Genomic DNA, 15,228 nt, shown 5'->3' with positions numbered 1-15,228 from the left:
AATTTAATCTGAACAGAAGAGGAAACAAGAGATTTGCAAGTAAAAACTACCATCATCAACAAAAATTCACTGTTAATAATTCACATACACCAATCAAATCTATATGGCAAAAACAAACGCCATTAATTTCCACCATCCTTCACCTCCTCCTCACCAAAACTTTCTTTCATGACCCCCCCAGTTCTTCTTTATCCCTTTTTCTTTCCCTCTTCTCTAACCTCTCTCTCATTTTCTCTCCCACCAAACAGCCCTCCAGTTCTTCCTTCTTCCCCAATTACCCATATCAACTACCATGTCCAACTGTACATCAGAGTTCTGTACAGTCGATTCCAGTGATGGCGTCAAGCTCAATACAAGAATATTCAAGCCGAAAGACGAGATCAGAGACAGTTTAGTGATTGTTCTTGTCCATCCATATTCGATCTTGGGTGGATGTCAGGGACTTTTAAAAGGAATAGCTTCTGGTTTGGCGGGTAAGGGTTACAGGGCTGTGACGTTTGACATGAGAGGTGTTGGGAGGTCGACAGGGAAGGCATCTCTTACTGGGTTTTCGGAGGTTAAGGATGTGATTGCTGTCTGCAAATGGGTCTGTGAGAATCTCTCTTCTGAGAGGATCTTGTTGGTGGGTTCTTCTGCAGGTATAATTTTTATTGCTTGCTTTGTGGTGATTTTGATTCAAGATGGAAAAAATTTTGTTGGGTATTTGGTTGACTGCTTGTTTGGTTTGGATTTTGTGGATTCCCCTTTTAGATCTGTGAAATTGGTGGTAGGTTGTAATGATTTTCAGACAATTTTTTTGACTAGTCTTCTGAGAAAAAGGTGGAGAAGAAAAAGAGGAAGAGGAGAAAGAAAACCCCTCTATCTGTTTAACTTCTTTGTGGCTCTATAGGTGTTTTTATGATTAATTTCTCTGTAATTTCATAGGTTTTGAGTACCAATTTTCTGATTTTGGAAGTTTGAGAAAGTTGAGATTTTTATCTTCCTGCTTCTTGATGGTTCTTAATTGAATCGGACTCCTAATTCCTGTGCTCTTTTCTTCTTATGAGGTGCTGCTAAGGTCTTATCATAATTCTTGTTTTGGTTAATGGTAATTCTATGGTTTGTGTTGAAAGTGTAGTAATATTTGGTGATTAGAAAATTTTACATGGTGGGTCATGAACTTTTCTGGAGATTATATTTGACTTCAACTTCAAATTATATGGAATGAGATAACAATCTCAGCAAAAATAACATTTGTGCTTAATTTTCTTTCAAGTTAAATTAATATCTAATTTGACTTTTGTGTTTCTGTAATTTCTTCATTACCAATTGAGAATATAAATCTATTGTTGTGGAGTTGAAGGTATGGATAAAGTTTCTTCAATCGTATATCAAATGTATAATTATGATATATAGGCATAGAATTGGAACAGAATAAACTTGATCCAAAAACAATGCAAAGCTACTCCTTTAAACATAAGTTCATTATGGAGAAGAGGGGAGAGGGGAGAGGGGAGAGGGGAGGAGAGGAAGGACTTTTAAAGAAACATTTATGGTCCTGAAGAAGAGTGACTGATTGACTGATCAAATGATTCGTTCATTTGTTTTTGCTTTGCTTGCAAAATTTGGCTGCAATTTCTAAACTGCTTTTTCTATATGACTGTCATTCAGATTATATGTTTCTTAACAGAGTTTTTCCTTACTGATGCAATTGACTTCCGTTACAATATTCTTAATTTGTTTGTAATTACTCGGTAACATTCATGTTCTTGCTCCTGTTGGTATATGATTATTGTATAGCATAATATAGTCTAGTTTGAATCTCTGTAATGAAATGTTTGCTTTTGCAAGACAATAATCAGAGGATAGTTCGGCTGTAAAATGCATTTGTTGGGAGTGTTACAATGAATTTGATATCTTTTGCAGGTTCGCCAATTGCAGGTTCCGCAGTTGATGAAATCGAGCAAGTCGTAGGATATGTAAGCTTAGGATACCCTTTTGGCATGATGGCTTCTATCCTCTTTGGCCGGCACCACAAGGCCATCTTGCAGTCTCCGAAGCCAAAGCTCTTTGTAATGGGAACACGAGATGGATTTACGAGTGTGAAGCAGCTGAAAAACAAGTTAAGGACAGCAGCAGGTAGGACCGAAACTCATCTAATCGAAGGAGTTAGCCATTTCGAAATGGAGGGTCCTGCATATGATGCTCAGATGGTGAATCTTATCCTTGAATTCATTGCATCATTATAGATAGGACAACTGCTCCAAGTTAATCCAAATTGTTGTGCCATTCAGTACCCATATATATATATATATCCTTTGTGGGTGTTTGTTAGTATATGCTGACTTCAAATATTTTGTTTTTAACTTTTGCAGGAGATTAAAAAGTTGAACTGCTTCTTCTCTGCAATCACAATGAATATCCTCCAGATGCCCATATTAGTTTCCTGGTTCTACCGGAGTCCTTATGTTTCCAAAGTAATTTTCTTCTAATATTTTAGAGTAATATTAAAGAAACTTACTCTTACGGCGAAACATAATGACTTCGTTAGAACTACTACTCACCAAATATTCTATCATAGTCAGTCATAGCCAAAGTACCACAGTAGGAACACATCTACATACATATAGAAAATTGAAATAATTAGTCTATAATTATAGGAATTCTGAAGGTCAATTTTACAAAGTCGTCAGAGTTGTGCGCTTTAAAACAGAAATTTTTACAGATTTGAAAGGCACATTTTAAGTTAAAACATACAGAGAACTTAACCTAATAACCCTTTAACAAAACATAACGGGAATTTCTACGGAACAGACACATTACTATCACTTGCTGCTACACAAAAAAACACAACTAGAATTACATGCCATCCGCCACAACTTGGCGGTCTTCGACTTCTCTTGCCCTTTTAACGCCGTCGGTGCCGCCGCCACCTTGTTCATCAAAACGCCCTTTTCTCCATCCTTGATCCATTGATTGTGAAAAGGGGCGTAGTCCTCCCTCATCTGATTTTAAAAGGCCAAACAAAAATGGAAAAGAAAAACAAAAACAAAAACAAAAGAAAAAATAACAACAATGGCATTTTTTTTCCCATCATCGATGAAGCTAATGCTATTTGCCGCTTTCTATATATGTAATGTAGTAAATATAGCAATAGTACATAGTAGTTGATTATATATGTAAATGAAGTTTCTTCCTCTATCTCAGGATTTACAGATAGGAGAATTCAGCCCGCACATCAATGAAAAAGAGAGTTTCAGGTAAAAACAAACACAAAGCTCTGTGCACGGCTGGATTTACTTTCCAGGCAAATCATATGGAGACCCAATAGGCTAAAAAGCTTAATTCAGAAAGCCTACTAATTGTATTGGGAAAAAGATTTGTACACAACTGGTACATGTAAAAATCTGAATAATCCAAAAACTACAATTAGATGATACAACAGATGGTGGCACTCTTTATTATCTAAATATAAAACATGGTTATATGTGATTAGTTATTACCACTTTCACCGTCAGATGCATCTTCAAGCCTCGCAATCGCATCGACTAGAGCTTGTTCATGCTCCTATAATTTATACATGGAATCTGTCAACTTCTACAGTGATTAATATTAAATGAAAATGAAAGAACGAGCAGGATTCTTACTTTTAGCACTTTCTTTGCTTTCTCAACTTCCATTGGATCAGGATGACTTGAACCAAAAACTTTTTCCACCTATTGAAATTTAACATGATCAGAGAGGTGCATATCAATTAGATTGTTAGATGAAAGCAAAATCTTACATATGCACCCATACCTCTTTAATTAGAGTATCTGTATGAAGGATCTCGATATCTCCTAACGCCTTCTTCCCAATGCCATTTTGTGCTGGCGGGAAATCTTTCTTTGACTGACTCTTTAAGGTCCCCCTTCCACGTCCTGCACCAGATATTGCACCACCACGAGGCATAGACTTCTTAATCCCACGGCCTGCTCCAGGTCGACCACCTTTACGAGAAACTCCAGGTTCCTCGCACTCCCATCTGATATCTTCAGGAGATATCTATCATTCCAGGACGTAATTATCAGATAGATCATCTAATTCAGCAAAATGATTTCTTGTGGTGAACCTATAGCTAATCAAAGAAAGGGAAAGTAGAATATATGACACAGAGGAGGTTAGATTTTCTCTTACATATCACAAGTTATAGTTCTTTCACGTTTAGATGTGAAGATGAATTCTAACTATGTTGTATTTTAGTAATTTTCTTCCAAGTGCTGTAATAGATGAGTGGGAGTCTGTTGTTATAACTTTAGGAGCATCAGGATTTCACAGTGTAAGGTTAAGAGTTCTGTTTATGTTCAAACCCTACGATTCAGGCTTACATTAGTCTCTAAATACTCATAATTACTTTCATGAGAGCACAAGCTATATTCAGATAATTTTTGAAAAAGAGTTCTCTATGATTATGTGAGCAATCAAGATGCTTAACCAACACCGAATCTCATGAGTAATCACTTAATGTCAATCTAGCAATCAAAACGCACAACGGAACTGCTATGCCTAGCACCACCAACGCCCAATAAATAGGGACTGAACCTACAACATTGAACACCATAGTATTTTGATACAAAAGGATAACTCTAATTTAGTTTCAAAAGAAGCCAACTGGCACAATCTAGAATAAATTGAGATTTCAATACTATCAAAATATCTGTCCGTTCATCTGTACAGTTGTATATTTGTTTTTTCCTATGTCCTCACCCTCTCTTGTTCTATATCATAATGACATCAAGATATCCATTAAAAACTCACACAAAAGTCAGCACCATGCTATCAGTTGGGTGCTCCAGGCCAGCTCATAACCGACTAAATTACTCAATTCCTAAAAATGAATGAATAAAAATAAAAGAATTGAGATGATTTAGGGTCAATTGTAGATATGTTAATTGACTCGTAAATATTTTTGTACATGAGTTGGCGCCCCCTTGGCACCCTATTTCAATATATTTTTACACTTTTATCTCAAAGAAAAAAATAAAAGAATTGAATTTCTACTATTTTTCTCATTAATAACATTTCTTTTTCTATTAAAAAAATAATCACTGTGAGACAGTCACCATAGAACTCATGTTCACAGTAATAATAAATGAATTTAAATCAAGTTTGTGTCACGATTGCATTAAACTTCTATCGTACCTCTTTGAGATTGACCCATTCCCATGTTTCATCTGCTGTGTTAATATCATAAACCAATGCATGACGTCCCTGTCCACATTGTGAAGATACAGGATCAACAGTAGGTCTAATGTCAAGTGAGTACAAAGCAAAGAACAAGCTATATCAGAACATACCTCTATGGGGTTAAAGTCAGTTATAACAGCCTCATAGAAATGGTTATCTTCTGGCCACCTTGTCCAAACTTTTCTTCCAATTAATGGATCATAAGTTCCTGTCTCAACAGGTTCATTTGCTGGAAAGGCACCTGATGAACTGCGATTACCAGCTTGGGCCCTTCCAGTAGCACCTGCTGATGGGAACTGCATAGACTACATTAAGGACACAAGTAGTTAACTCCATTAATCACAAAGTACAATAGAAGAAGACAGTAAAAGGTATCAACTGACATATACCAAAGCAAACATACATTTCATAATCAGAAACTAATTAAACTTACTGATTTTGGCTTCTTGGTCCGAGCACCTGGTGGAGGCCCTCGTCTTAGGGCAGATGAAGATGGTTGCATAGAAGGATGCAATGCTGGAGATGGTGCCCCCATTGACAACGAAGCCACAGATTGTGATGTCTTCTGTTTCTTGCGCGATGCTGAAACAGTTGGACTGGGTGCAGGGTCATGAATAGGTTGGGCACTACTAAGTGCACCAGGTTGGAGGCCATTTTGCTTTCTCCATTCCCTAACAGTTATAAATTACACATGGCTGTTAAAAAGAAATTCTGACGATAAGTCATTAGATAATCCATTGAGAGGTTCTTGGTAAAGGATGTCATGATCTAATCTGACCTTATTCTCCTGATGACATCATCAGCATTAACCCTTGATAGTAGCTCCCTGTGTTCTTCATCTGATACTCTCAGTTCCCTCCTAAGCTCAGTAATTAAACTTTCCTTCTCCTGAAACATTTATTAAGAAATAAAGAGCATGTTAATCTACTTAACATTGTGCATGCCATGTACGTTAAATAAGTATAGACAAGAGATGAGTGTTTACCCAAGTAATTGCATCAGATTGAGCTTTGAAGGCCCGCAGGATAGAACAATATGCTTCCTGCTCAATGTGATGGATCTGAGTTTCCATGTCATTATGCACCCTAGGTAATGGAGCAGAACCAAGAACTGCAGATCTTCCATTACCAGCAGGTCGAGCCCCTCTTTGAAATCTACTTTGATGTGAGGGAGGGAGGTCGTCATCTGTTCCTGAAATTTTTTCAGAAAAAGAACAATTCTGTCATAACATGTGCGTTGGATGTAACATGGATACAACCAAATAAGAACTCCAATTTGAGCAGGGAGATGTAACTGTCTGCCATTTAACAGATTCATGAAAGACTTATGCTCATCATACTTAGCAAGCACAATTAAACTCATGATTATCCTTCAGGATAACAGCATGTCTAATACAAACATGTGAGTCAATTATGGTCCATAAGAATTCAGAAGAGACAACAGGCAAGAAATGTAAACAGATACAGAATAAACAGATTCTTGATTGCATCTCTCTTATACTAAGAAAACCATGAAAAATTTGTTTTAATAAGTAGGCAATTGGATGGTTTGCTTTCTATGAAGGTTCTCCAGATCAACATTTAAGTCTGAGTATGTAAGTTTTCAAGGTAAGATTGTATTAACTATCTACAGGAGCTGAATAATCACATAAAAAACAAAAGGTGCTATATGTTTACATCTAATACCCAACAGATGCAGGTTTAAGAAGCAGAAGTATCCCACTGAAAACCCACAAGTGAAAGTGATTCTAGCCAAATTTAAATGAGGAATCATAATCTATCCATGACATTGAACATTGACACAATGAAACCGTATAACATGATGATAAAATACAACATACCACTGCTATCAGAAAGTCCATAGTCCATTGTGGTTTCTACGAATGCAATCTTTGCTCAAAGCTAAGACAACAGCTCAAATCAACTCAGGAGCTGAAAAACGCAACCAGTAACTTCAGAACCAACCAAGACCTGGAAACAATCCAACAAAAATCAATTCCTTTGGACACCAAGAAATTTAAGTGGTTCGGAAATCTTTCATTTTCATGCTTTAGCACGACTTACAAAAGTGACAACAAATATAATAAAAACCAAAACCTAATTCACAGCCATTTAAAAAATTCATTATGACTAACTCTAAGAAAGCTCTAGAAAATGACAGAAAACATGAGTAGTGAAGATTCTGAAAAGTACGCTCTAAATTGCTGATAACAACTATAACCTCCACTACCAACTTCAAAACCTATTCTCCTAAAACCTAGCATTTCATGCCAAACTCAACAAAACTAAACTCCAATCTATAAGATTAAGCTCTATAAATCTCCAACAAACCCCAAAAAATAACAGAAACCAGAATCACCAAGAAACTCACCCCTGCTAACCAGAACTCGACATCGCATCGTAACTTCTACAAGCGTCAAAATTAACTCTAGAATCACTAAATTCAACAACTTTCTTCGAAGTGAGGAGTTCGAAGCAACTCGTAGCGATCAGAAACTTTCAACCTAGCGCAATAGTCTTCAAATTTGAACCTCAAAACCACTTAGCCAGCCAATTGAAACCAGCAAAATCAAAAGGAATCTCTTATGAGCACAAACAGCAAGCACCTCGACACGATCCAGAAACCTGTAATTCCACGAAAATTCTTCGAAAATTAGCAAAATACGATGGAAAAAGCATCAGAAACTGTAATTGGGGATTAAACACTGGAAAGATATCGAAATCGATTACCGTAATCGCGAAAAAGGTTGAGATTTCCGTCAAACCCCGCGACTTCTCGAAAATAAAATGGTTACTCTGCGATTTTGGTAGTGAAATTGATGATACTTCTGAATTTTGATCGAGAAAGGGAAGGGAAAGGTACTACGAGACAAAAGAAGAACGCGGACTCGAAACCAGTTTCATGGCGCCCTAATTGTTTTCTGTTAATAATTGAATTTGAGTTCCGCAACTTGATTGGTTGTCTCCCGTGTTTTCCCCCTTTCTTGTAAGAACGCCCCGTGGGTTCATAATACGGCGTCGTTTTTCTTTTGCGTCCGCATTTGCAAAGTACTTTTTGATACCCCACCTTTTCTTTCTTAATATTTGTCTTAATTTTATGTCAAATTGATTCATATAATTTTTAAAAATATTTAAATTGATTCTTATTATTTCTTAACACTTAGTGTTATGTATTATTAATTTTTTATTAATTATTATTTTATATTAAATATTTTATGATATATTATGTAACAAAAAATTAATATAAATTTATTTAAATTATCTATTTTTTTATAAAAAAAAAACCAACTTCAAATTCATAAATTATTAATTTCTTCATAATTTGTTTCAACTTAATTTCTATATTTGTGGATATCGTATAAACTGAATGTGGTGGTGGTTGCCTTCCTTTTTACCTCTCACTTGGCGATCGAACTTAGCATGTATATCGTGTCGTTTAAAGCTTTGTCATTTTCGATGATTCATGCTTTATTGGCTTTTGTAAATGAAAAATTTCAAAAATTATCAATCTCTATAATTCTCACGATCTTATATAACGACGAAACATTTGATAGTAAAATTGATAACATATTAGTGTTGACAGAAGTCTAACTAAGTTTATGATATATGTTGTGTCGAGACTATTGATTATACATTTGCCTAATTACCGCAATGATTGTGTTTGACACGAGGCCTAAGTTATATAATACTAACAATCTAATTAGATATTCAGTTATGACAAAACAACTTTTGATAGTAAAAATCAAATATGAAAATAGGAGGACACTTTAAATTTTACATATATTGACATAACAAATGAATTTAATTAAGACAATAAAATATAATTTTAAAGTATCAGTAAGTTAGTTTTGCATTTACTTTTCACGCTCTTTAGTTTTTATCTACAATTAGAAGAATTAACTAATCATGCCAAAAAAATTAAAACCCGTATAATTTTCATTTTTATTTTATGTTAGATCAGTTTAAATAAATATATATATATATATATATAAGATGTTACGCGTAATGTGAGATTTGACATGAAAAAATGATCAATTAAAGGGTCTCAAGTTTCAATATTGATAGTACATAGCATCACGTATTAATGATTTTTACGGTAATTAATAAAAATAAATTAATTCGAATATTTTAAAGTATAATAATTAATTTAAAATAAATTAAATAAGAATTTACATACGGTATAACTATTTGTAATTACAAATAAACATATAAATATAAGTACCAATTTTTCATACGAATTCATTTATTTATTTTTTCAATTATTTTATTCAAAAACATTACAATCAAAATCACCATATATATATAATATTTTATTATTTAGTATATTTTTAAATATGTACATCTATATATTGTCCAAAATTTACTAAATTTTCCACTTATAATAATTTATAATTTTTATGAATTATTTATAATTAATTAATTATTTTTAATTTTTGTAATTTATAAATTAAAATAATATAAGATAATATTATCTTATTTTATAAATAAATAAATAAAACACATAGTCAGGATTCAACCAGATTGTCGGAAGGATCAGTTGGACCGACAAGGAGTCTTCAATTTCCAAATTTATTGAATTTCCAAAAAAGCAGGTGAGGATCGAAAATAATTTTAATTAAAAAAAAAAAGAAAAAAGAAAAATGATTTCCCATTTCTCTACCAAACCACCGTTCTCCTTCACCTCTTCGTCTTCTCTCGCCGCTCTCTGCCTCCGTCCCCTTCTCTTCCGTCCTTCTCTTCATCTTCCTCCTCCTCCTCCTCCTGTGAATTTCCACTCTTGTTCTTCTCCTCTGTCCGCATCGAAATCTCGTATTCATCGCTGGTCGTCCTTTGTATGTCACTTCGGCACCAGTGCAGGCGACAACGGAGGTGGAGTTCGCATGGAGTCATCTTCAGCGGAAGTGGAGTTCGTCGCGCACGATTTGAAGAGACAGAGTTTAGGAACCGATGGAGATGCGGATGGAGGGAGTGATGACAGTGGCAATGGCGAGGAGAGTAGGAAGGTTATGAAATTGAAGCTTGAAGATCTGAACTGGGACCACTCGTTTGTTAGAGAATTGCCTGGTGATCCTCGGACCGATACGATTTCGCGTCAGGTATTATTGTTGTTTTCTCTTTGTTTTTTTTTTTAATTGAATTTCGTGTAGTTTTCTGGTAATGCTCTGTTAGGCTGGTTAGGAATAGGGAGGAAACTGGAGAAATATTTGGTGATAGGTTTTCTGTTGCTTTGTCGTATATTTTTTTTCTATTAAAAGGATAGAAATGATTGTAGGAATAGGTTTTTTGGATAATATTGACTTCGTTGCTTGCTAGCTGAAGCTGAATCTGCCTGTACTATGTAGATGTTGATCTAAATTAGTTTATTGATACTATTTAATGAATGTTGCTGGTTTACGCTGCTGTATTGATTTGTCAAGTTGGTTTTTTGACATTTACTGCCATTGTTGTGGATTCGTGCTTTAATCTGTGGATGCTTCTTATCAATCAACTCTCCCGGGGAAAGCCATTTGGGGAGGGGGAAGGGGGTGCGGTATGGAAGAGGGAAGGTTTTTTGATATTAACACTTGAACTGGAACATAGTAAGTAAAATGGAATTTTCCTTTTCATATGAATTGCATTTGGATCGGTTAAAAGGCAAGTACATTTCTTGGTAATTAGTTGTCTATACATTGTTGTTGAAGATTCTGTAACTAATATTTGTGTTTGCAACAGTGATTTGGAAAATGTGAGAATATAACAAATTAGACCGTGTTCCATCAAGGGATTTTTTTGGAATATCAAATATACTTAGAATTATTTTTAAAAGATCATGGATATATTTGACAGCTAATAACACTTACTAATGTCTTTGTTGCTTTCCATGAAATCAAATTTTGTTGCTTTGGGATGGTTGGTTCCCTGGATTCGCTAATATTTGATTATATTGCTTTTTTAGCTAAAGAAATTTAGAAAAAAAACAATTAACAATTATTTCACCGAACATCAGCTTTTTCAAAATAACAATATTGAGCTCTGAAAGAAAGCAACTCCAAAGGCACAGCCGATGAAGCTCAAACTATATCTACATTGCGTTTTTGATGTGTATATTTTTTTTAAGTACATGTACTCACATCATGATGCTTATGGTCATCTTTATTTTTGTGAGCTAATCTGCTGGAGCATATATTATCATTCAAAATTTCTTTTTGCTCTTGTATGTAGGTATTACATGCTTGTTATACAAAAGTTTCTCCCTCAGCCGAAGTAGACAATCCGCAGCTTGTAGCCTGGTCAGAGTCAGTTGCTGAGTTGCTTGATTTGGATTCAAAAGAGTCAGTATTGTCTCTTATCTTAAATGTTCATAAACTAATTTTCTGGCTTCCTTTTCCTTTCCTTTTGCGCATATACTATTTCTGGATTTTCATGGAATGTTGTTTGGATTTCAGATTTGAGAGACCAGATTTTCCCGTTATATTTTCTGGGGCATCACTGCTACCGGGAACGTAAGTGTTCCTAATCAAGTTGATCATGAACACAAGACTTTGCTGCCGCATTCTTCTTTTAGTCTTATCAGTCTTATTTCTTATAGTTTGCCTTATGCTCAATGTTATGGAGGACATCAATTTGGCATGTGGGCTGGTCAGCTGGGTGACGGTCGGGCAATAACGCTTGGAGAAGTTGTTAATTCGAAGGGAGAAAGATGGGAATTGCAGCTTAAAGGAGCAGGGAAGACTCCATACAGCCGCTTTGCGGATGGACTGGCAGTACTACGAAGTAGCATTCGTGAGTTCCTTTGCAGTGAAGCAATGCACAGTCTGGGCATTCCCACAACACGTGCACTTTGCGTTGTGACAACGGGGAAAGAAGTCACTCGAGACATGTTTTATGAGTATGTTCAGATAGATTCCAGTTTCAATTAAATGTAGCTAGTTGGTGATTGTTTAAGTTTGTTGAAGTGTGTAAGCTCAGATTCAATCTATGCTGAGCTTGTCACAGGCATACATATTACATCTAGGGTTCTCATCTTGTTAGTTTTAGTTATGCAAGAAACTCAAAACTATATTGATCAGCTGTGTTCCTGGGCCTCACATTTGGAAGAGGCACGAGCAGATGCACAGAGAGGAGGTGCATAACTCTCAGTTCTTTGTGCAGATATGTCTTGCTAGTTTTGGATTTTACAGAAGAAGTGTAGATTTCGATAGCTTTTCATTTTCTAATATTCCAACACATCCAATTATTTGCTATATGTGTTGGAGAAACCCAATAATGTGAATTATTTTTTATAGTATTCTTTTTTTTGAACTCCTTGTTCAAGAACAAAGTCTCCGCCCCGCCCCGCCCCCCTCTCCCTCTTTCTTTTCTTAAGAAATATATTCAAAAGTTTCCATTTGATTTTGAGGAAAATTTGTAGAATTAAGGGTTCCCATCCCCTAATAAAGTCCTTGCTTTCCTATTTATGGAAATAATAACTGATATATTGAAGATTTTGAGTACTTTGTTGATTCATTCAGGTGCATACCAAGTAACTTTTGTTATCAATTGCATGCAGTGGCAATCCAAAGGATGAACCTGGTGCAATTGTTTGCAGAGTTGCCCAGTCCTTTTTGCGCTTTGGTACATACCAACTACCTGCTTCTAGAGGAAACGAGGACCTTCAAATGGTTGGTTCTTTGGCAGATTATGCTATTAGACATCACTTTCCCCATATAGAAAGCATGAATAGAAGTGAGAGCTTATCCTTTAGCACTGGCAATGAAGATAATTCAGTTGTGGACTTAACTTCAAACAAGTACGCAGGTAATATTTGTGTCTGAAGCAATTGTAATGGTGCATGTTTCATGGATGATATTCATTGTATGCAAAATAAATGAATAATAGATATTTGTTTAATTAAGAAGAGATTATAGCTCATACAAGACCAAGGATGAAAATACTGAGAATTAGAAGTCATTGACAACCTCTGCTGAAGAATTAATTAAAGTGTAGTTTTTATAGTTTAAAAAAAAAGAATTAATTAAAGTGTAGTTTTTATAGTTAAAAAAAAAATAATTAATTAAAGTGTAAAAGGATTAGTAATCCGTTCTATAAATATTTATACATATGTGAAGAAGGTACTCAAAAAAGAAAGAGATGAGTTCAGTGCCAGGAGATTTGTTGTTCTTTAATATGTTTTCTACTTCTGCCAAATCAAGTACAACCATTGGAAATATTAGTCAACCTTCAATTTCCATTTTTACTTTTAGGCATCACCATGTATTTTCATGTAGAAGCTTTGCCTGAGGATCACAACTAATTCCACCATTTCTGCTTTTAATTTTGAATATTTATCAGCATGGGCAGTGGAGGTTGCAGAGCGTACTGCTTCCTTAATTGCAAGATGGCAAGGTGTTGGCTTTACTCATGGTGTGCTTAACACTGATAACATGAGCATTTTAGGTCTAACCATTGATTATGGTCCATTTGGATTTTTGGATGCCTTTGACCCAAGTTACACTCCCAACACAACGGATCTTCCAGGGAGAAGGTACTGTTTTGCCAATCAACCTGATATTGGCTTATGGAATATTGCACAATTTGCGTCAACCCTGTCATCTGCCAAATTGATAAATGATAATGAGGCAAATTATGCCATGGAAAGGTATGTAAAGTACATAGATATTTCTTCACAATGGAACACTTCCATACTCTGTAATAAGCAGGTGCTAGAAGAGTGAGTATATTTATCGACTTGTTTCAGGTATGGGAACAAATTTATGGATGAGTATCAAGCCATAATGACTAAAAAGCTTGGCCTTCCAAAGTACAATAAAGAACTGATCAGTAAACTCCTTAATAATATGGCTGTGGATAAAGTTGATTATACAAATTTCTTCCGGTTGCTTTCCAATATCAAAGCTGATCCTAACATCGTAGGGGAAGAGTTGTTAAGTCCGCTGAAGGCTGTGCTTTTAGATATTGGTAAGGAGCGTAAAGAGGCATGGACCAAATGGGTGCAAGCATATATACAAGAGGTAAAACGTTATTTATCGCTGTGCATATGTTTGTTATCTTTGATATTGATAAACCCTGCACAACTTGAATTGCAATTATATGATGAATTTCGCAAGGCAAATGGAGAATTATGGTGTATTATTTTATTTCCACGTTACAGTCCCATTCCTGGAATGTTGCTTCCTTCGTCATTTTAATTTATTACATTCTATAACAAAGTACTTTGTGAGAGTTACCAAGATTGACTCTCCCCTAGGAGCTAGTGGTCTATTACCATAGGTCTATCCTCTTGGGTCTTGAATTTGGATAACGATCTTATTAGGGATTGTGAAGAGGGTGGCAGGAAAGGAATTCTGAGATCGATGTGTAGATTCCTGATTTTATAAAATGATTGCTCTTGTTGTTTCTTTACCTTTCATGTTGTCTTTGTTTTAGCTTGTAATGAATTTGATTTTGCCAATCTTCCATTACCGTGAAATGTAGAACAATCTGCATCTTCAAATCTTGTTCAGCTTGATAACCTTGCAAATTCAAATCTTGTTGTAGCTTGTTGCTAGCGGCATTTCAGACGAAGAAAGGAAAGCTTCCATGGATTCAACGAATCCTAAATATGTCCTGAGGAACTATTTGTGCCAGAGCGCCATTGATGCTGCTGAACAAGGTGATTTCAGTGAGGTTCGTAGGCTGCTCAAATTAATGGAGCGACCGTACGAGGATCAACCGGGAATGGAAAAATATGCTCGGCTGCCACCAGCATGGGCTTATCGACCAGGTGTTTGCATGCTTTCTTGTTCTTCATGAGTTGCATACTCTAATTTTAGGCAATACAAGAAAAAAAAAAGGGGGAAAATTGAAAAAAACAAAAGAGATAGAGAAGGAAATTATACTCTGTTGTTTGTACATAATAGTCAAAAATAAGTTTATATTCTATTTTTGTTCCTCTTGTTTTTCACCTAGTACATTTTGACTATAAGCTGGAGAATTTATATACTCTTGTTTTGTTAATGCATGTTATAGGTTAAAAGATTGGATTTCATATTTTATGTCGTGTTTT

At 35.3% G+C, this 15,228-nt stretch overlaps 3 protein-coding genes across 5 annotated transcripts; 2 read left to right on the top strand and 1 right to left on the bottom strand.

Moving 5' to 3' along the window:
* The first annotated feature begins 64 nt into the window (after positions 1–64).
* Positions 65–3,466, top strand: LOC110809628 (alpha/beta-Hydrolases superfamily protein). 2 transcript variants are annotated; one of them, XM_088222181.1, is made up of 4 exons: positions 65–638; positions 1,906–2,192; positions 2,355–2,456; positions 3,187–3,466. In XM_088222181.1, the coding sequence occupies exons 1-4, from the start codon at positions 293–295 to the stop codon at positions 3,241–3,243; spliced, it is 792 nt and encodes a 263-aa protein (XP_088078307.1). In that variant the 5' UTR covers positions 65–292; the 3' UTR covers positions 3,244–3,466. The 2 variants fall into 2 exon arrangements, with proteins under 2 accessions (XP_088078307.1, XP_088078308.1); XM_088222182.1 differs by lacking the exons at positions 2,355–2,456; positions 3,187–3,466 and having other exon boundaries at positions 73–638; positions 1,906–2,316.
* EML3 (Emsy N Terminus (ENT)/ plant Tudor-like domains-containing protein) lies at positions 2,614–8,166 on the bottom strand. Of its 2 annotated transcripts, none has more exons than XM_088222179.1 (12): positions 7,935–8,166; positions 7,576–7,829; positions 7,046–7,175; positions 6,191–6,396; positions 5,984–6,093; positions 5,639–5,876; positions 5,316–5,510; positions 5,161–5,229; positions 3,778–4,023; positions 3,627–3,695; positions 3,483–3,546; positions 2,614–2,984 (listed from the first exon to the last, which is right to left on the bottom strand). In XM_088222179.1, the coding sequence occupies exons 3-12, from the start codon at positions 7,071–7,073 to the stop codon at positions 2,839–2,841; spliced, it is 1,371 nt and encodes a 456-aa protein (XP_088078305.1). In that variant the 5' UTR covers positions 7,074–7,175; positions 7,576–7,829; positions 7,935–8,166; the 3' UTR covers positions 2,614–2,838. The 2 variants fall into 2 exon arrangements, with proteins under 2 accessions (XP_088078305.1, XP_088078306.1); XM_088222180.1 differs by having other exon boundaries at positions 7,046–7,136.
* Positions 8,167–9,804: 1,638 nt separating this feature from the next.
* LOC110809689 (selenoprotein O) lies at positions 9,805–15,217 on the top strand. Its single transcript, XM_022035578.2, has 8 exons — positions 9,805–10,300; positions 11,406–11,515; positions 11,630–11,686; positions 11,773–12,072; positions 12,733–12,980; positions 13,515–13,821; positions 13,921–14,194; positions 14,721–15,217. The coding sequence occupies exons 1-8, from the start codon at positions 9,845–9,847 to the stop codon at positions 14,973–14,975; spliced, it is 2,007 nt and encodes a 668-aa protein (XP_021891270.1). The 5' UTR covers positions 9,805–9,844; the 3' UTR covers positions 14,976–15,217.
* The last annotated feature ends 11 nt before the right edge of the window (positions 15,218–15,228 follow it).

Source organism: Carica papaya, chromosome 6 (assembly GCF_054855325.1).
Source record: "Carica papaya isolate Zhongbai chromosome 6, ASM5485532v1, whole genome shotgun sequence".
Classification (NCBI taxonomy): Eukaryota; Viridiplantae; Streptophyta; class Magnoliopsida; order Brassicales; family Caricaceae; genus Carica; species Carica papaya.
This window is presented reverse-complemented; position numbering and strand designations above follow the sequence as displayed.